The sequence below is a fragment of the Montipora capricornis genome, chromosome 10 (assembly GCF_036669925.1).
Source record: "Montipora capricornis isolate CH-2021 chromosome 10, ASM3666992v2, whole genome shotgun sequence".
NCBI lineage: Eukaryota > Metazoa > Cnidaria > Anthozoa > Scleractinia > Acroporidae > Montipora > Montipora capricornis.
Genome location: NC_090892.1, coordinates 43653956 through 43676263, shown reverse-complemented (window position 1 = coordinate 43676263; position 22308 = coordinate 43653956). Strand labels below are relative to the sequence as shown.

General features: G+C 39.1%; 2 protein-coding genes across 2 annotated transcripts; both read left to right on the top strand.

Moving 5' to 3' along the window:
* The first annotated feature begins 6714 nt into the window (after positions 1 to 6714).
* LOC138021960 (uncharacterized) lies at positions 6715 to 8888 on the top strand. Its single transcript, XM_068868981.1, has 5 exons — positions 6715 to 6784; positions 6867 to 6961; positions 7232 to 7384; positions 7769 to 7888; positions 8212 to 8888. Exons 1-5 carry the CDS (start codon positions 6715 to 6717, stop codon positions 8383 to 8385), a joined length of 612 nt encoding a protein of 203 aa, XP_068725082.1. The 3' UTR covers positions 8386 to 8888.
* Positions 8889 to 18812: 9924 nt separating this feature from the next.
* Positions 18813 to 21605, top strand: LOC138020873 (zinc finger protein 862-like). The gene is made up of 2 exons (XM_068867780.1): positions 18813 to 18927; positions 19645 to 21605. The coding sequence occupies exons 1-2, from the start codon at positions 18813 to 18815 to the stop codon at positions 21603 to 21605; spliced, it is 2076 nt and encodes a 691-aa protein (XP_068723881.1).
* Positions 21606 to 22308: the final 703 nt, after the last annotated feature.

The window sequence follows — 22308 nt, the reverse complement described above, 5'->3', positions numbered from 1 at the left end:
TCCTAATTAAATAGCTCTTGCAAATTAACGGTAAGAAAGAGCAATTCCATATAGTGGTCCAGTATTTGATAATAGTGTTTCTTGGTGTTTTTTAAAAATGAAGTCATGGCGCTCGTTACTAATTAGTCAGCGAAGGCATACACTGAATACAGTTAATTAATTTATTGTTGCATACTAGGTAAACGGCACACATGGCAGCGAAGATGAACCTCTGGATTTGCCATTTTTCTCAGGCAAATCGAATAAGGTTAAAGGCCGAGCACCGAATACAACCGACTGCGAAGCTCGCCACTCAACAGCTGATGGCGCTGAGAGTAAGGTCATTAGCATAAGAAGTTTACTAATTCTGAAGCTGTTATCATCTTTTTTAGCATTTGTTTGCTTACTCTCGGTTTTTGTTCTCTTCGTAGATCCGCATGCGAAGTGCTATTTTGCAACAACTGAAGGATTTGAAATCACTTAATAACGATGGTGTCATTTCAAATGACGAGTTTGTTGGTCAAAAGGAGAAACTTCTGAGAGAACTCAGTGCTCTCTCTTATTTTTTGAGAGATTAAAAATATTCTGCATGATGAATAAAGTTTTTCGCTTCTTCATCTGTTACATGAAGGAAGGCTTCTTCAACCATAAGCTCTGGATGCCGTGCTGCATCATTTTCTCCGATCCAATTTTTTACTTGTGCAAATAGTTCTTCCAAAGGCATGAAATCAGGGCTACAGCGTGATAAAAATACAACCATAGCTCCAGTTGCATGAATTGCATCGATAGCTTGCTGAGAGCAGTGAATTGCTGCATTGTCTACAGAAAGAAGCATAACAAATAAAAAAATAAGAAATGTTAAATACGGATTCGGCCAGTTTTGAAATAAAGTCAATTAGTATACATGTCTTATTTGCATTAGAAAATGAAATTTGATAATTCATAGAACATGATACCTCACAGACCTAATATTACAACTGCTCGCGGATTTCTGCCATTAAATGGGAGGAGATTAGGACACAGTTTGACAGTAACAAAATTCAGAAAAGTCACGGCGTTGACATTTCCCGCGTACTTACCAATATCAATAAATGCCCTCAGTGCAAATTATTGGAATGGCAGTTATACGTGGACCCCAGCTCTGCATGATTTTTTTAACCACTGCTCTTTTCCCAACGAGGCTGTGTCCATAATTTTGAGAAATCCTTTTGTCCTATCAACAAAATAAACGATAAACTGTTTTAGAGGTACCATAATTGAATTAACTTACAAAGCGTTGTCAGATAAGTATTTTATTGATACTTACAAACCCACTCTCATCTATGAACACAAACATTTCTGAATCCAAAGCACAGACATACGAGCAGAAGACTACTCGTGCCTCTTCAGACCTTTGGAGAGCAATCTTGTTCAGCTGATTTGGGAAAAAAAAGGCTGCAGCTTGTTTACTTCAAAAGTTGTAACTTATTTCTAAAAACTGGAAAATATTAAACAAACCTTTTTTCGACTGGAATGGTTTCGTTGCAAATAATAGAAAATGCTTGCTAAAGGAAATTCTGATCCAGTTTGAGCATACACGCTGTATACAATTTCTGATAGCGTTTTCTCGGGATGTTCAAGCACTGCCTCCATAATCAAAAATTCCACGTGCGGATGCATTGCCACACTGTTTGCTGGTCTTCCAATAATTCCTCCTTTGACGTCTCCAGAATTTAAAACTGTTGAAACATAAGGTTCGATAGTTCTTGGTGATATCCACAAAGCAGCTGCAACCTCATCTACTTGAAACCCTAATATTTCTTTCATCTAAATGGCTAGCCATCGAAGATCTTCGCTGTATGGACGAGGCATTGTTAATTTTGCTGATAATTATTCCTTAACATCCCATATTCCCCTCCGGTCTTATCTTGCAGGCTTGAGGCTTTGAACCGACAACGTAAGTTGAAATAGCTGTATGCTGATGTCCGATCTCACCCATAGATCCCTTGCTTGTAAAGCGCATTTGAATATGATAATAGAAAATGCGCGATATAAATTCATTACCATTACCATTACCCTTACTCTGTGGCGCTGTATTCTGAAGCCAAGTGACTTAAGGAAACTTAAGACTATGGAACAGCCCAAACTTTGGCCTGCCCGGCCAACCTTTTCGCTCAAAATTTGGGAATTCTAATGAATAAATTGCCAGGGTAGTGCAGGGAGAGCCTGTCTGACTTTCCCTTCTTCTTGCCCATTCTAAAAACAAAATACGAATGTTGTTAAAAACGTCTTGTACAACCGCAGCACAGTCAAGTCTTGCATCGATCACGAAAGGTACGACCTGTTGAAGCGCAAGAAGGGCTGACTCCATTTGAATAACTATATTTTCTTGCAATCTATAATCTGTTGAGTTGTAAAAGGCTTCATAATCATTCATTAAATGGAGTAATTCTTCAAAGATTTGCTCCCATTCTAAGGTGTTTGCATCCATCTTCAATTTTTGGCGGGAAAATATCGAAGTGCATTATGGGTTAATAATTCCGGAATAGTATACAAGGTTGTTGTTAAAACGTCTCAACTAATTAAAAAAAATACATACAAATACATACTCAATTGACCGCTCCCCATAGGGGCTTTTCAGGGCCAATGAACCACAACAAAACGACAGAACAGAACAACAACTGTTAAGATCCCAACTGGCCGGAGGCAAACCAGTTGGCTATTTACAAGTGCAGCTGGGAACTTGAACCAGGGACTACCAGGATCAAATTCAACGAGTGGTTAGAGCGGGCCACACTGCCTCCTTGGTGTCGATAGTGGAACGAAGCCTGAAATTGAGATAATTCTTTCGTTGAAAGTGACTTAAATTCATTCTTGAGCTTGGACGTGATGACTTCATTTTGTTGAGCTTGCTTAAAATTATGTGTTGAGCTTGATAGGAAACTAGTTGAATGAGAAGCCAATCTTGGTTCTTGAATTTTGCATCATTTGGCTTTTCATAGTAGGGGGTGATTTCAAGGTTACCATACCTGAAACAACCCAAACCTTTACAAAAATGGTAACCTTAGGATAAATACTAGGCCTGAGGTTAGGAGTTTTGTAGAGGTTTGGGTTGTTTCAGGTATGATACCCTTCACCCCCTACCTCCCATCCCCAGAACTGTCATGCAGTCTTTCCATGACTGTAGCTTATTATCATATTTATGATGTGTTTATTCTCTGTGTATCACTGTGGTCCTGCATATTTTCTTGATAAGTACATGTATGTTTAATAAAGAACCCATAGAATTCAGTGTTGCAACGAAATCGTAATTTATTATGGAGAGCATGCTCGAGAAAATTCAACCTTTAATAGAGGTTGTTGATAAATGATGGTCCATGAAAGCTGATATGTTTAAACATTCCTCATGTAAGATTTGTGTAACTAATAATATTACGAATTTAAATCGAGAGTCTCTCAGGGTGAAAAATTCATGGAAATAATCATGAGCCCCATATAGAAATAGTGTGCTTCTTCACTGTATTTTGCTAGATGCCCTGAAGAATTCTGTGTATAATCAGGCAAAAGAAGACGGAGAATAAACTTTAGTGTGTACAAGATAGTTATGTTATGTCGCTTTGTGCTGCTCAAGAGTTATTTTTTGCAACATTCACTATATAGCGTTTCATTAAGAATTTACATTCATGTGGAAATTTTTTTTGCCATAGACATGCTTATCCAGTTTGGATTCTAAACAATCTTTTGGATGAAATAAGCAGTCAGTCACTTAATGTGTGCATCCTTTATGATGCTGCATGCCTTTTGGAAACTCACCTGCTGGTACAGTACCATTCCACTCACCTGTGTTGTATTCATGCTGGTCTGTTTTATTTTTACATTAGTGAAAAGTTGCAAATTAATGGTATATTATTTGTTTGTACTGATAAGATAACATGCATTGCTTAGGCTCCAGGGGAGCACCACATTTTGCAGTCTGTTAAGTTGGCAATTCCTATTTTTCATTTAGTTATGGACACAAAGCCAACAGCCAGGTGTGTCGTTTTTTCATTGCTTAATATATTTTCTTTCTTGAATAATGACCACCATTTAGTACAAAGGATAAATTAAAATACGCCATGGTGTATTTCTAATGGCATTGCTTACCTTTGCATTGTATTATTATTATTATTATCATTATTATTTCCATGTCTCCTCTGGGAGAATAGGGCCGTTGACTTGTCTCCTCCAACCAGCGTTAACAGCTTCGCTCCAGGTGGCAAAACCCATCTTCTGCCTCTCTCCTTCAATCTACAGTTCTTCTCCATATCACCTTCCGCCGCCCTCGTTAAGGCAATGCGTGGATTCTGTTGGTTGTTCATACGCAACACACGCCCTATGCAGCACCACCTCCGTCTCCTGATCTGTTCACTGATGGTACAAGTTTGTATTGTTTGTTGATCCCCAGATTAAGTGCAGTCCCTGGAGAGTACCTGGTTTTGGTCTGGCTGATGGTGAAGTCCTCGAGAGACTTTGGTCCTATCTACGAAGATTTGGAAAAATGACAAAGGAGATCAGGCCAGACCATAGGGGGTGAAGAATAATACATTTTCTGTGAGTGTTGATGGTACCCAAACAGCAAATCTAACCCTTAACATCACAATAACCCTTTGTAGGCTTAATGTTGGTTCTTACTCTTGGGTTAATTCCAAGTTTGAGCTGAACAAGGCTTATTTTCGATGACCTGCTTCTTTGTAAACTGTGCCTGTGTAAGCAATCAATAAAAACAATATCATGATACCATCAAATTAGGCAAAAATCGTATTTTTAACCCTATTGCTTCTTTTGGCTTAAAATTATTCTCACAATATGACCTTTCGAAACCTTAGCTAGCACCATGGAGAAAGTAACACGTTTTCTTCAATCAGTACCATGATTGCAGGTCTCTGCTCTGCCTGATTTATACACATACACACTTACCCTGTATAATTGTGTAATCGAACATTATTGAAGATGACCTCTTCACTTAATAGGTGACAGTTTAAAAGTGCAACCGTCTGATCAACAGATATTTTCACACCCAACTAGCGATGAGGAGGACATTGGTTTAAATGCAAATATTTCTTTCAGAGGCTGTCCATCATTGAGTTCCCTTAAATAACTTTCACTCCCTCTCCGGCTTTACATATACTGTATTCATTTCTTAGGCAAGCTGTTATCTGATCGCATGAAGAGAGCAGTGGTGGTAATTAAAGATTCAGAGGAAGAATTGATTAACCTATTGGCCAGCCTCCCAGGTGTGAGATTAATGATCATCCAAACGGAGTCCCTAATTCATGTTTCAGTTTCCAAAAGTCTTCATTGAATGATTACATTTGAAAATGAAGGCATCTACAATAAAGGGTCGTTTTTTTACAAAAGTGGATGTCCACTTACATAGTACTCTACATTAGGTACTGTACTTATTCGGCTACAAGCCGAGACCCCAAACTTCTTAAGGAAAAAGTCAACTTGATTGACACGAATTGTAAATGCATAATACTCGGCTATAAGCCGAGACCCATTTTAGGTCTTGATGTGTATTATCGACTATGGAATTTTCGTAATTTAAAATACAAATTGACATTGACTGAAAATTATACTCAAAACAGTCAAATGAACATGAAAGATAAGAAACAAACAAGCGACGTGATCATGAGGTGACGAATATCATTAAACAATTTCTGAACTCACAGGAAACGTGTCTTCGTACAAGCGAAGTGTTTTAGGGACCGTTCATTTTTTATGAGAAAGGGGGGGCCACTAAAAAAAAATTGGCTTGAAAGGGGGGGCCAGCCGAAAAAAAATGAAGGAAAAGGGGGGTTGAACGAAAAAGTTAGATTAAAAATAGGATAAGAGATTTTACAAATTCTTGCGAATGAATACTCTCAGAACTGGACAAGCCGAAGTGGGACGCAGGAATGAATCAGGTCAACTAAACAGCAGTGATGAAAGCAGTGAGGGAGAGGAAACTGATGATGACTACAAGAGTGATGCCCCTGACTCTGAAGACGACTCAAATGATGTCGTTCTTGCTTTTATCATCTCAGATGAGGAATACGCAGATGAGCGGCCAGCTACAACACGCTCAGGACGAGCTGTAACAAGAAGAGCAGAAATTGACTTTTCATTCTTTTCAGTGATTTGCTAAAAGCAGCTTTCTAGCTTTCAGGTTTCTTGCAATAAATTATGTGAAATGTAACAAAACGAAATTTTAATGCTGCAGTAACTTTTAACACCATATGTATTTTTTATTCAGGGGGGGGGGCCTTCCAAAAAATTACTCTGATGGGGGGGGAGGGGGGGCCACACTTTATTTTATTTTCAGTAACAAAAAGATCATTGCTGTTTGTAACTGGAGTCGTGAGAATGAAAGAAGTGCTCCCAGCAGAGAAGTACCCATGACGAAGGAGATGATCACCAGGGTTGTTTGACATGTTTTACAATGTCTTTGGTTTACCATAATTCATGTGTATGGTACGGGAGGGTTGCTGGGAATTAACAAATGCTACTCTGTTGTTTCCTTCACAAATAGGTCATAATGTTAAAGAAATTGCTCATGACTGTGTCATGGCATTGGAGGCATGGTTCCAGGGAAAAGGAATCAAAAACTCTTTTGATATTTGCCATGGTAAATGCTAATGAGAGGGAGGAACATGTGCTGTTTTCTGTCATAGGCCACAATAATGATTACTTGTACCTTGATCTTACCCCGTAGGTACAAAGGGAGTGGCAAGAGACATGAAAAAGATATGCAGTGGTACGCGTCGTGATGAAGGTATCAAATGGTTCACACAACTGTCTGACAAAGGTAAAGAGATGTTTTAAGTTCAAGATAGGTCTTTCAGCCTGCCCCTTCAAACAACAGTATTTTTGTGTCGTTGCTTCAAAAGCCACCAAAACTCACTTTTACTGGGCCATGAGGAACAATAATGGCACAGCAGCTGGATTTCAGCAGTATCCGTTAAATATTGTGGACCATTATCAGGTAATTAGTTCCTTATCTAACAACTATTTAGTCTTCACGTTCATTTCCTATTTACATTATTGGGCATTGTTGCACTGCTGTGAATGAAGTGAATCACTGTTTGAATGTAGAACAAATGGCGTAGCCCTCGTTTAATTTGAAGGATATCTCTCCATGTGATAATAATATGACAGTCCAAAATATTATTTAGAGTGTTACTTGCCCATAGACACAATTACTTGTTGATTTCCTACTGTTTTCCTGAAGTCTAATATTATTAAATTTTCACAGGGAAAACATGACTTGTGTCAACAAGACTCCAGGTGCAAGCATGCCGTTTACATCTGTAGCAAAAAGGAAGTGTCTGATCCGAAAGCTGTGGATGCATACAGGACTGCAATAATGAAGACCACAATCTATAAGAATCCATCAGATTACCTCCTGGTAGGTGTGCAAATTTCCAACCTGACTATACATTCCATGCAGAAAATCCATTCAGAGAAATTCTATGTACTCCGACACAAGATACTCTTGTGAAGTACTTATCTTAGATTTAGTTTTTTAGGTAGTATGCACGCTATGATAGGTCCTCGGCCACTTGGTATTGCAAAGCACCCACTGCTAAATTTCAGTGTCTGCTTTCACACTTTATTTGGTTTCCAAGAGATATTACTGACACGCCACCTTGCATGCTGTAACACTCACTATGGCCCTCAAACTTACTTAGGAAAAGGTTTGCAACACTTTGTTTGGTAGGGAGAACTTGTGATGCATACCAAGCTTTCTTTGACTACAAATTGTATCTGTTTTCCTCACAATTCTTTTCAGTGCCGAGACACCTTTTATATAGAGTCCTTCCATGTTGTTGTGCTCATATATGCCCCCAAGAGGATTCATTTTGGAGATGACACATATGAGATGAGAGTCTCTCTTGCCATATTGGATTGGGTAAGTTTTGTCATTGTAGTGCTTTTGTACTTCCTGCATTTTACATACAGCATCATTAATTTATGGCAGTGTACTTGGAGCCATGCGTATCACACTGGGCTGGCTTGAAGCATCTGAATGTACTTTTCAAACTATACAGCCAGTGCTGCAAATATGCAGAGGGATTTTCACACCAGTTCTATGCACACTGTACTTTTGAACTTCAGTACATGCATATGCATTCATGTGTGACTGTCTCAACTTAATTCTGTGCTATGATTGATCAATTTAGTGGGCCTTATATTGTAGTTCTGACTGCAAAATTCCAAATCTTGCTATTTTAGAATGAGAATGTTGGTCGAGATGTTTATTCAGTGCAATATTATCAGCATTCGAGGCATCCTGGGAGAATGGCTCCCACCAGAGTTCTGCGACCAAAGACCTTTGCATTCAGAGAGGCAATATGGCATACATTGTTTGAAAGACACAAAATATCTGCTGCTCCACTTACATTGTGAATTGGTTAGTAATCACATAAATGTCGGTAGTTCCCAGTCCACCTCCTTGGTTGCTCCTGCATATAGCTGCAATGTTACTGAACTGTCTTCCATTCTTTGGAAGTGGTAGAGTTGTTATATTCTATGCAGATATGCATTATTTCTTTGATATTGACCTTGATAAGCCCCTCAAAGGGGAGTTGTTAACAAGCTATGAAAAATGTAATGTTTGATATTTTGTATTTCATTATAAACAGTTGCAATCTGGTCCCTGCTACATACATTCTCTTTTAGCCTTGTTTTCGCCAGCACAACACATGTTACTTAAAGCATTCTGAACAGAAAATAAACACCTCCTCTCAGGTTGTTGTTGAAATGTTATCAAAATCCTTATTTATCCTCAGATTGTACATGCAAAGCAGAGTGAAGATCATTTATATCAACATTATGATTTGCTCGCCCAGCCATTGTAAACCACGGAGGACAGATCACCACACCTGGAACTCTGTGGCCCATTCTGTCAAGAGTTTGTGGGGTTTATAGCCATAACATATTGATTGCAGTTGTTGTGACAGTGTTCAAAGAGGAACATATTCCTTATTGATTGTGGAGTAAAGACAAAATATTGACAGATTGTAAAGATAAAACGGCTCCTTTAGGAGCCACCCGATCTATGAAAGTCAATGACCTTCAATTTATTTACCTACATATACTGTACCTCTAAGATTGTTTTTATAGTAGGGGTGTGAATTTATTATTTTAAACTGTTTCCTCCTAGGAAATAAAATGGCAGGACATACATGTATCTCTTGTGCATACATGGGCAATGAACAAGCTAATACGTCTTTTTTCTCCATATCATACTTCCAATCAGTCATTGATCTATTCATAATCCCTTTATGTCATATTCTCGCTTGAGAGAATTTTTCACACTTCGACAAAACGTCCGTGCAACTTGCTGATGTGGTTGATTTTTGTATAGGAAAAATGTACCTATCAGATTAGTTCTTCTAACTATTTCAGTGTCCTAACCTCCACTGTATTTAATCTTTTTTTTTTTTCACTTTCACGTTGTTATTTTACTCCATAACAATAAGATGTAAATCTTGGCTTCTTTGACTTGACTTGAAGACACTGTTGCGAACTTGGTAAGGATAAAATTTGCACATCAAACGAGATCTAGCAGCCCTGTGTTGGCATTATGTGGAATGTCAAAGGCTGTTGAGGGTTGGGTGTCATGCAATCTTTACACCTTTACTTTCCGTTATTTCTCCAGCAATTGATGAACAGGCCGTGACATTGGACTGGCTCAAGGTTAGCTGCATACTTGAAGAGGCACATGTGATGTGTTGCAGGTTTTTAATTTTTGAAAGTGGTCATAATGTTGTATTCTCTAATTAATACACCCCCCTCCCTATCGTAAAACTATAAACACACAGTTTCCAAGTTTCTTCATGTCCGTCGGTGACCACAATACGGTACCCCGTCTGGATTAGGCCATCGCTTCCTAACGTCTTCAACCACGCAGGCAGGCATTACTTCACACACATCATCGATGTAGCAACCCAGGGCCTCTTTCCTCTGCACATAAGTAGGGTCACTTGGTCATGAACTTCAGTGGCTTCATGATGTTCTTGTTGCACACAAAGAAAAAAAAAGTTTCCTTTCATATGCAGTATTTTCTCGATGAGGTGGTGTAATTGATAACATGAGCATATAAACCCGAGACATAAATATAATAAGTCTAGATCTTGTGATAAAATTGATTAAAAAGACAAACGCAACTAGATTCATTTTGACAACGTTTCGACATCGTCCGATGTCATCGTCAGGCAATGAATTTTAAGCGGATGAAGCATAACTTATAGTACATGAACAATAGAACAATATATACAATAGTACGCTAACAATAAATGTGAAATCTAAGTAAATAGTTTTGCCCTGACAGAGTCTGACTGCACATTAAGTAATGGTTTTAATTCTCTGATGTAGAACATCTCATGAATTAAGCAATCAAATTTCGATGCGCATTTCTTTAAGACACTAAAACTCGCCGCTGGGGGTGCTGTTGTTAGGCCATGATCTGCTAGGCGATGCCTCCCGATAGCTGAGTATCTATGTTCCTCAATTCGTTGATGCAAGTGACGAGCTGTATAGCCAACATAGCTCGCATCACACGAGCCACATTGAAATTTGTAGACGACTAGTTGTTGGCTGACTAAAGATGGTTTGGGCTCACGGAATTTAAGGACATCCTCGAGCTTGCGGCTGACAAAAACTGGCTGTAGATCTATATCCACATAAGATCCATTTTTCACAAGCTACGATACCCGTCTGAATTGATTGAGGCAACCATCTGTAACTTTATCAATACATCAGATGTCGAATCACAATCTACCAGCAATAATAATAAAAACACCATTAGAATCGTCTTGCCATTTATTGACCAAAAACCAGCCGATATTGTCAAGCGCCAACTTACTCAGCTAAATAAGAAACTGGATATAGATCTACAGTCCGGCGAAGAAAGCTCTGCAACAAGATCATCTTCTAAAAAGCGAAAACGACCACCGCGTCTTTCCATGTTTGATGTTTCCGAAATTGCTGTCTCTAAAGGTATCAAAACATACTTGGAACTCCTTGCACTTGCCAAGAGACAGAAAATGGAAGGGAAAAAAAGCAGTCGAGGAAGCAATCAGGACGGGGTGGGAGATTGAAAAAGCTGAGGAGACGTTAAGACGTCAGCGAATGTCGCGTATGCAAATTCTCCAAGAAGCTTTCGAAGGAAATTGCGCAGAAAATTGTGACGGCCGTTGGTTGCATATTGCACTGAATATTCTTGAATGAAATTGCATCGTGTGAGATGATTTCTCTGCAGCTATGCGCGAACTATTGGAAAAAGGAAGAGGAAAATATGTAATATTTTTCTCAAAGGCCCAGCCAATTGTGGAAAAACATTTCTATTAAATCCATTGACATTTATTAATAGAACATTTTTAAACCCAGCGAGCACAACATTTGCTTGGGTAGGCGCAGAGTTAGCCGAAATAATATTTTTAAATGATTTTTCGCTGGTCTGCTCAAGTGTTACCATGGCAAGATATGTTGCTATTGTTGGAGGGACAGCCAGTTCACTTTTCGGCGCCCAAGACACATTATGCGCAAGACATAGTCTTCGAGAAGGACACTCCAATTTACTGTACTTCTAAAAGTGAAATCGTTGCAATTAAAGGGGGTGTGGTAGATGATATGGAAACTCAAATGATGTCCGTAAGATGGCGTGTCTTTACCATGTATGCTCAGATACCGGAGTCGGAGCAAGTCGTTTTGAGCCCTTGCGGGAAATGTTTCACTAAACTAATACTATAATGAACAATTATGACATTGATTTAGTGTACCATTAATTTGCCACGTTTTATTATTCTGCGTACAGCCTTCTCCTAAATACTATACCAAAATCACTAGTAAATTACAAACGCAATATACTAAAAGCAATGAGTAAATACTTATTTTCCTTAATTAAAAACAAAAAAAGATTACACACCTAAGAAGTGTAGCAGTTCAGTGTACATTATAATGATTTCCGCTGTATACTGTTACACGCAATAAACAACGGGTTACCTTTGTAATCCGATGAGTTTTTAAAAGGTTATCACAGTACTTGACTTTATCAATTTCGATGGGTTACAATGGTAACCCGTTCAAAACAGATTACAACCTTTTCTCACTCCCTCATGTGTTGATCTTGTTTTAGGCTGTACATCATTATATTAAGATACTTCAACATTACATTGCTAATTCACATTAGGAGATATCTTTATCTATTAAGAAAAATTGTATCCTGTTTAATATTTAATGCGGCAACCTTTGTTATCAATAATCTGTTGAAGGCGCTGCGGCATTGAAGCGGTAGTTTTGTTTATTATATTAACTGGAATACTGTAAATAGTGCGTATTACCCTGGCTTTGAATTCTTCGAAGGTTTCTTTAGTTATTTTTAGATGTAAGGCATCATCCTTCAGTCTTACTCTCACTAAATGAAAGAAATTCTCGATAGGGTTAAGGTCTGGACTTCTGGGAGGAATTTCAATTAGAGACATATCACAGTTACAATTCTCCATCGCTCTTTTTGCAGCTCTACTGTTTTGTGAAGGATCCCCATCTTGCAGCCACAACCTACTTCCATTTTTGTTCGCCTTGAGGAATAATGAGTTGAAATGCTTTTCAATAAAAGTAGCGAAAAAATTACCCGTTAGGTGATCATATGACTCACAAAGAACTACCCCCTCACTATAGGTTATAGCTACAAAAAGCTTCACTAGCCTACTACCAGTTCCTTCCTTACTGCCCTTTGCTGTGCATACGGACGTTAATCCTTCGCCTCGTTTTCTCCAAATTCTTGCTTTAGGTGCCATTGCCACTTTTAATGGGTTCGTTTTGAAAGTGAATGAGACCCCATCCAAGTAAAATGCCACTTGCCTCGTCCAAACGTCGCCATCATAAATTGTTTTCATTACATTGCAAAATGTAACTCGCCTTGGCATATCATCTTTAGTCAATAGTCCTTTCTTTCGCGTCTGCAATTAGTGGAATCCTTGGCGTTGAAGTAAGCGGTTCACTGTTCTCTCGGAAACCTCTTCACTGCTCACCCCACTTTCCCGCATTAAATCTCTGAGAGAAAAACTGGGATTTTCATTTCTCAGTTTCCTGACGTTTCGAATCAGGAGACGTTGTTGCAGGGCAGTTAGTTTTTGCGGGCATCCCGTCCTTTTTGGGCAAGATGAAATTCTGCGGATTCCCCCTTTTAAAATCCTACATGCTGAAGTCGGTGAAATTCCACATGCCCTTGCTATGGCTCTAAGGCTCATATCAGTGTTCCTTCATAGTTGAAAGTCGCTCTAATCTCAGTGGAGACATATCCTCTAAAAACCATCTTAAGGAATCAAAATCTTTGGTTAATAAGCTGAATACTATGGGAATAGCATATACCCCTATTACTTTTATTCTTTAATTAAGAGGCGAAAAACGTGGCATGTTGGCACAGCCATCTATACGTGAACTTTCCAGTACTGACTGCCACGTATCGTTACATGAAATTTACACCTTATCACGTAGAGACAATCAGTGACACAATGTTGGTACACTGATGGGATTAATCGAGCATCAGTTAGTTTGTTCCAACGACTTATGACCGTGATTGTAGTTTACAGCATACATCTTTGATATTGGACATCAATGTTATGGTCAATTGACACCTGTCAAAACAAGGTATTTGCTGACCACTATCACGTGACCATATCGCGGGCTCAAGTTAGACCTTATCGAGGTCAGCTGGTTTCTTTTAAATCACTGCTGACCCAGGACTGGTTGTTGATTGGATCGCAGGCTCAAGCCAGGTCAGACACTCACACTCACACCTGAACAACGCTTAATTTTTCGCATTCTTTCTGAGGCTTGACACGGCTAAACAGCCATGCTACGTCAGCAAAGCTCTTGACAGTCGATGCATTTCGTGTTCAGGTACGGTTTGGAAAATATATTTTTCTTGCATTTTTCGATGGTTTCAATCCAGGTTTAACATAATATAGCTGTAGTTATTCAAGTCAAGTATTGGAGGAATATAAACTTAAAGCTGAGTGTTTACTTTTAATTTGTTTAGGGCTGCTTTTTGCTCTGAATTGCAGTTTTTGGTATGTCTTAAGATTTTTAATTTCGAATCTACTAAGGTTGCAAGATGCCTGGATGGCCTATGTCAGAAGAACAGAAACGAAAGAAGAGAGAAAGAACGAGAACGACAAAACGGTACACCAGTAATAGCTTAGAGTTTGTGGAAGAAGTTACTCCACAAATTCTTTTCTTGGACACTAAACCGTTTGTTATTTCTACGGATGACTTATTTCAAGTGGATGCATATTTCTAAAATGTGGTTTAGTTGTTTTTTCCTTTGTTCAGGAATGAAACTCGAATTTTTATTGTTAACTGGAATTAAATAACAATCATCTGTAATCTTTTTGGACAGAAATAATCGATCTGTTGCTGGTTTGTTTGGCCTTAAAATGAGAGCAAACAAGAAGTTTTTTTACTCCGCTTTACCACTTATGTTCTAAACATGTAATTGCAATGAGTTCTCGTAAAAGTACAAGGAGAAATATCACCAGCTTATGTTTTCAGAAGTTTGTTTAGAGCACGTACAGGTAATTTGTTGGAGATGTTGTTTGAAGTTTGTCCTTTCTAGCCGATTCTGGTTCTAAGCCAGGCTGGCGTGTTTAAATGAAATACATTAAATTGTAAATGATCTCGTTTTCAGAGATACATGTACAAGCGATGTTAAACCTTGATACCGAGTTTTCAAGCGATAAGATTGAATGCACTGAAGTTCGAAAATCTGTAAAGACGACGCATCCGGCCAATCTACGGTCGCTTGCAGTGATAAGAAAAGGAGAGCCAGTTGTACTCTTCTTGAATCAGAAATGTCACCTCGCTTGCTGTCTCACTTGGCTGAAGTGCGTCAGTTTTATTCGGCCAATACAAATTGTAATTGTGACGGGGGGCCTTTACAGAGCAGTACCTTGGACAAAATGTTCGAAAGAATAAGCTCATTTCTGTGGTTTTTGAAAAACATGAGATGCCTTGAGCCGGCGTTATCCCATTGTACAAATCCCCAGTTAGTGCAAGAATTCCTTAATTACTTGTACATGATTGACAAGCAAGGTCTCAAATCAATTACCTGTAGTCGGTTCATATCATCCATCATTAACGTGAACAAAGTACATATAGATTCTCAAGCTAGCGGAGATGAAGATGTTCGGAGCGATAATGAGCAGAAAATAAGAGCCGTGCAAAGACAACTCGAACGTATAAAAGGAAGAGAACGAGTAGAAGAAGCGGCCAAGAAACCCCAGTTAGAGAAAGTCTTCTATTCTGAATTACTAGAGTTTTGTCAGGAGTTAAAATGGCAAGTCTCTGAAAAGACGGGCGTTAACCAAGCTAAAAGTTGTCATGATTTATGTTTGTTACTACTATATTGAAGGGCAAATCCTGGGCGAGTCAAAGAATTCGTTACACTGCGCATTTATAGCGATCAAAACGAGGCCCAATTGAAAGATCAGAATTTTATGTTTCAAGGAAGACCAGTCTGTTGTGTTAATCGAAGACGCTTACAAGACCAGGTCTACATACGGGCCTAATCGCACTGATCTCACTCCGTTGACATTTCTGACGTACTATCTCCCATTATACCACTCTCAAGTGAGGCCTTCTTTACTTAACGGAAAACAGCACGACTATTTTTTTGGCAGTCAAAGGGGTGACCCATTTTCTGAAGCCTTCTACTCCAATTACGTGTCAGCCATGTTCAAGAAATATTTCAGCGTCAAAGTAACCACCGGTGATGTCAGGAAAGCAGTGGTGAATCACTTTTTAATGTTGCCTGGAAGTGGTGACCAGTCTCTCAGGGAATCGTTTGCCACGGCAATGAAACATTCTGTGAGGACGCAAAAACGGTATTATGACGAACGACCGCTAGCCCAGAAGAAAAGTAGTGCAATTGATTTCTTAGCATCTATGGCTTCTCAAGGCCTCGGTGAGGTGTCAGTGAAACTTCTCAGTGATTCTGATGAAGAGGGAAACGTGGAATATCTACCAAAACGAGGAGAGTTTGTTGCATTAGTGGCAGGCAACTCTACGGAGAGTGCTCCTGAAGTTTTTTTAGCCAAAGTAGTGAGGCTTTCGGAAGACCGAAAAATTGCCATTCTAACCGAATTCTCCGAGCTAAGACCAGGAAGGTATAAACTCAGAGTGGGAAGAAGTGACAGTACAGAGAACCTATCAACGCCCTTGTTTATCCAACAGACATTGTCTATTTGCATTGTGAAGGCGAATACAAGCAAAATCAACATCCATCGTCAGGTGTATAAAAAATAGAACAGTGAATCTCTCTGTTTTTTACTTTAGATTTGCACTGGACAACTGCAGAATGGCTGGATTGCCGTCACCACAACCGTTTTGAAAACCAAAGCAAGCGATTTTTAATTTTTTTTTTTTCGATACATTTCTTTGACGATAATTGTCAATCAAGTTCAATAAAAAACAATTTTTTTGTAGTCACAGTGTACATTTCCTTAAAGACTTTGTGACAAGCCGGCTCAGTGCTATCAAAAACAAATAAAGGGGCCAGATGATAAGGTCGTTATCTCTTTATTAAATTTCATTTTCAAAAAAAATTTAAGAAAGCAAGGCCGAGAATTTATGTTGTTGTAGAAATCAATTTTTTTTACTTTAAGATAGTTGAAAGTTACAATAGTTTCGTTTCGTTTTGTTTGTAAATACAGCTTTGTTATGGTTCTTTTAAGGTCTTCTAAATAAGTAATCAGTTATCGTTATCAGTTTTAAGTTATCTCAGAACAATATTTACACAGTGAACTTTATATCCAGGCAATTTAAATGTCATAGGCGTGTTAACTTTAAGTAATATAACTAGCATACAAAGTGTCCATACAACAAACAGGTTTAACTCTCTAGAGGCTTTAATTTCCTTTATTCATGGTAGGCTTTGAATCATTACTGTAGAAAACAGGAGCCCATGACCAGAAGCCTTCAACTCCGATACTAGGTTTATGTAACGGCATTTTAATAACTCGAGCCATCTTCGGCTTGCAGGAGCAATCATTAGTAAGTTATGATTACCTAGAAAGGCATCGTTTCGCGGGAAAATCAATTTAAAATAACTCGGTCTGTGAAAGCGCTATTTCACAAATACAGTGAAAGTTGCACGCTCCTGGTCATGGGCTCCAGCTATTAGTCAATATGTTACTCATGTCGAATGGACTAAATTGAAAAAAAAAATTGGTATATTCAATTCAAGATTAGTCGGGATGCTAGTTAACTCTGAGGTTGATAAAACAGCACCCGTTTCAAAGGAATAAAAATTATAGACACTATAAGACATTCGTCCGTTGGTGTTAGCTTAAAGAAAATTGACTTGTTAATCAATTAGCAGATCATTATGTCGGTTGAGAGTTGTTGTTATGCCAGCTACAGTGATTTTTTACAAGTGTCCTCAACTTACTCAAAGGTGTTGAATAACAATGTTTACGATGATCATAAATAAAACAATTGTTATTTTCTGACATATTTGATTTGTCTTTGAACTCAAAGAGGTGACGTTTATTGGGTGAGGGGTGGGGGAGACATTTGGCAAAAACTCAAAATTGGCATGTATTTTGTTCTTTAAGGGACTCATTCGAGCAGCAATCAAGTGAAGTTTTCCGATTTACAAATCCTTCTAGTAAGGATCCGTTGTTAGTAGGGAGCTTAAGCACGCACGTTTTTGAGACGCGGACGGCAACCGGAAGAGAACATTTCCTGTGCCAGGACAGTGGTATCTCCCAGATTTTTATACTAATCATCTCTAATGGAGAAAAGATATTTAGTAATGTAAATGTGGTTGTGTGAATACAAATTAAAAGAGAAAACAGCTCACTTCCGGTTGTCGTCCCCGTTTCAAAAATGTGCGTGCTTAAGCTCCCTACTAGTTATCCTTCTAAAATGATCCGTTATTGGACCCATGAACATTCGCAGTTCGCACCCTTAGAACCGTACACTAAACCCTGCATGCCATTTCCTCGCCCTAGACGAGCCGAACACTTAATTCTTTTTCGGATTCTCCATTGTTAAATATTACATATAGCTCAGCTTTCAAGCAAGACCAAATTGAAGGCAATATCATGACTGGTGAATTTCACTCGCGTGATCCAGTGGTGTTAATTAGCTGAGTAAAAAGTAAGAATTGAGCTCAGGGTTCATAAAACTTTTTAAATATAGTTTTCTTTTCCAATTTAGTTGACTCCTTAAGAAAGGGTTCACCAAAAAAAACATAGGGTTGAAAGTGTCTGTCCGACAACTTATGGTCAAAACTACCAGGTTAAGCGTAAGTGAATAATGTCTGATCCTAAAATTGTTTTTTGGTCGATTGCGATGCGTGGACTGGAATGAATGACAAAAGTCATATCGCGCTCTTTGTTTTCTCTCGTTAAAATACACTTGCTAATTTCAACTGAAATTTTCCTATTTAAAGTTTAGTCTTCACAATGTTTCATATGCACTAGACTTGTCTCAATACCGTTATTCCAGCCAAAAAAGTGCGTATTTTCAGGGTTGTCAAAATAAGCCGGCAACCGGCTCATTTCACCGGCTATTCCGAATACTGCGCCGGCTACTCCGAATTGCGGAAATAAAATTGTTCAGTTAACAATTCCTTGGAAGCCAAATCGGATCACAGGGAGTAAAAAAAAAAATTATTTTGCTTAAAAAGGTACAATAAAATGTGTGCGTGACACGATTCGGAACTGATTTAATTGATTGTGAAAGCTGAGAATGTCGCGTCGATGTGCGTGCTTGCGAAATGCGAGAAGAGATTGCGTTAGAGCGCACGAGGTAGAAAAAAAATCATGGCGACCGGAGGCGGCGGAGCGAAACGAAATAGGACTTTGCTTGATTTCAATTTTATTAAAAAGAAGAAGATCAGCGAAGATCAAGAGGAGAATGAGCAAGACGACGAGCAAGGTAAGTGTTGATAAAAACTCGTCCTTTACACGTTTTGTATTGTTTACGAAAACAATATCAGTGGAAAGACCTCACACAATGCATTCAATACCCGGACACGACAAAAGTCGTTCTGGTTCACTGGTTATCTTGTGAGTACTAACATTTTCATGTAATTGAGCGTTATACTTTTTTCTATCATTCGAATTATCCATTCTTTTGTCTCGCTTTAGAAACACTTTTGTTTCTTACGCTACTGTAAAAGTTTTGAACCGCCTTATTAAATTACTATTATTTACATTTTGCGTTTTGGCTGGCGCGTGTCTGCTGACATATTTAAGTAATCAAAAAGAAATACTAAGGCTAATACTACTACTGAAACGAAGAAGGATAATTTTAAAATAAGTTAAGCTTTATTTGCAAGACGAAACACTCAAGCAGCCAAATGCGTGTTTATACAAACAAGAAAGTCGTCAAATTTATCCACTAGACGTGACGGCGCCTCTGTTAATTAGTAAAATGTTAATTTCATTTTTGTGGGCTCTTGAGGAATTTTTTTTTTTACCGGGTTTTTACATTTTTAAAAGGACATTTTGATAATTGTAAATTTTGTGAAAGAAGTAAAATTTTGTGAAAAGTTCTTTTATTATTGCATTCCTAACTTTTTTGGCATGCATTTCAGAGGGGCAAAATGGGAAAAGGGTTTTTAAGCAAGTCTAATTAATTTTGGTTTTTTAGAGATGGAAGTTGTAAGCACCGATGTAACCACACAGAGCAGTACCCAGATAAATAGCAGCTCAAATCAAACAACTGCATCTACTAGTCAGGAATTGGAATGCAGCTCTATTCATCAATTAAGCGGTTCAGCTTCAAGTGGCCCAGCTCTTCTCAGTGAGGATAGCACAGCATTGCAATCTAGCGCTCCACAACTACCAGAAGATGAGACAAACAGAATCATTGAAAATTTGTTTTCATCAGCACAAATTGATAAAATGCATCACTTCCATAAATGTCGAAACACCGGCTGCAATGGTATTTCAAAAGAAGAGATGGATCGAGTCAAGATGACCAAAAAGAAAGATCGTTTTCAGCACGAGTGGTTGTTCAAGAGGGAGACATGCTTTTGTCCCCAAACTGCTATCTGGTGGCTCGTTTATGTGGAGAACGAGGGAATGTATTGCCTACTCTGCCGTAAACATAAAAGCAAGTCTGCCCAGAACAGAAGTGAAACATTTTCAAGTGATCCATCCACAAGATTCAAGTGGAGTACAGTCAAGGAACATATGACCTGTGCAAAACATCAGACAACAGTGAAGAATGAGCTGTTAAATCGAGTGTCTCACTTCCAAAAGCAAGTGGATGAAAAGGAGAGTTCTAAGGTTGTAGTGCTACAGGAAGCTTTCCATGCAGTGTACTGGCTGGCGAAGGAGTCCATTGCCAACAAGAAGATCACGTCCCTCCTTGAGCTGATGGAGCTCTTGGGTCTTGAAGAGCTGAAGTATTTCGCACATCGATCTCGTGGATCACTCAGGGAGATATTTCTTACGATTGGAAATACAGTGCGTGATCATATCTGTGGTAAGCTTCAAGAGCAGTCCTTTTATGGCCTGTTGGTGGATGACATGGCAGATGTCAGCAATGAAGAGCAGATGCTGGCTTTTGTTCAGTACTTTGATATGGACCTAGCCAGACTAGAGTGCAAGTTCTTATTTACAGCCAATGTTCTGGAAGAATCTGCAAGTGCTGATGCAACAACATTACATGGTGTTATCACTGAACAGCTTCAAGCTTTGAAGATTCCCTTAAAGAACCTAAGGGGCCTTGCAACTGATGGGGCAAGTGTAATGACTGGTAAAACCAGAGGCCTAGCAGCATTACTGAAGAAGGATGTCATCAGCTTGGTGGCAGTTCATTGTGTATGCCACAGGTTAGCTCTGGCCTGCACTGACACCAACGAGGAACTAGCAATGATAAAGGCGGTGGAGACAGAGGTCACACAGCTGTGGAAAATCTTCGACAACTCTCCAAAGAAGCTTGCAGCATACCTAAACGTACAAGAAGAGATGAAACAACTTACTCTTGGGGCCAAGGCAAACAAGAGAATTGGCAAGCGGTTAAAGAAGGCCTGCAAAACACGGTGGCTATCTTTTGACAATGCCATAGCAGCAGTATGTTCAGACCTTCCTTCCATCCTCCAAACCCTCCGCCACTTGAAGGCAGACCCGTCTTGCTATGGTCTACTGAAGAAGCTCATGAAAGTAAAGAAAATAGGCACCATTTACATTCTTCGTGAAGTTCTTCCAGTACTAAGTGACCTTAGTAGAGTGTTCCAGCAGGGTACGATCAACTTTGCCCACATCAAACCATCAATCACCGTTTGCAAGGAGAAACTTGTCGCACTTGTTGACAGTAAATCTCCAATAAAGAAGCTGCAAGATGATTTAGCTGAAGGAGGAACCTTGGCTGTTACTGAAATCAAGTTCTCAAGCAAAGACATCGAGTATCTGGAGAATCTCTTAAAGAACTATGTCAATGGGCTGGTCAAGAATATCACCAAAAGATTCAAAGATGCGACTCCAGTTCTCACAGCAATGCAAGTGTTTGATAAAACAGCCATACCACCTAAAGAGAGTGATGATTTCATGGAGTATGGCCAAGAGCACATCGATGTTCTGGCTTCTCACCTACTTCCCAGGTGATGAAGTTAGTCAAACACAGCTTCAAGCTGAGTGGAAACTCATGAAGTACGACCTCCTCACATGGAAGCTGCCTCAAACTGTCAAAGATGGTAAACTTTCTTGCGCAGAATGGGTCATGCAGCAGCTGGTTAAGCAGAAGTTTTCTTACCGAGGACATTTCCCTCTGATGATCTCTGTTGTAGAAGCCCTTCTTGTCATTCCAGTATCAAATGCCTGGCCCGAAAGGGGGGCATCGAAAGTGAAGTTAATCAAGAATCGCCTGCGAAGTCTTCTGAAGGGGGACATGCTAAATTCCCTGATGCATATCAGCTTAAATGGCCCACCCGTTACCTCAGAAGAATGCCGGCAAGTAATCAAAGATAGTGTGGTTTCCTGGTTGGCTGCTAAAAACCGCAAGAAACTTCCATCTGTTCATCCATCTGTTCCCACTGCCGCTGGTCCTTCCACACAACCAAAACCAGCAGAACACAGTACCCACACACAGGCTACTCAAACAGTGGTTGAAGAGATCGCAGAACAAGTGCAAGTGGATGATGAGGTTACTCTTGCAGCTGAAAAGCTTGGGCTTCCTTTAGATGATGAAGTGGATGATCATGAATCAGATGAATCTGATTATTACAGTGATTTTGAAGACGATTAGAACAATCCAATCTGTAATGAGATTAGACTAATCTGAAGCATCATAGTCTCTTCAATATTTTGT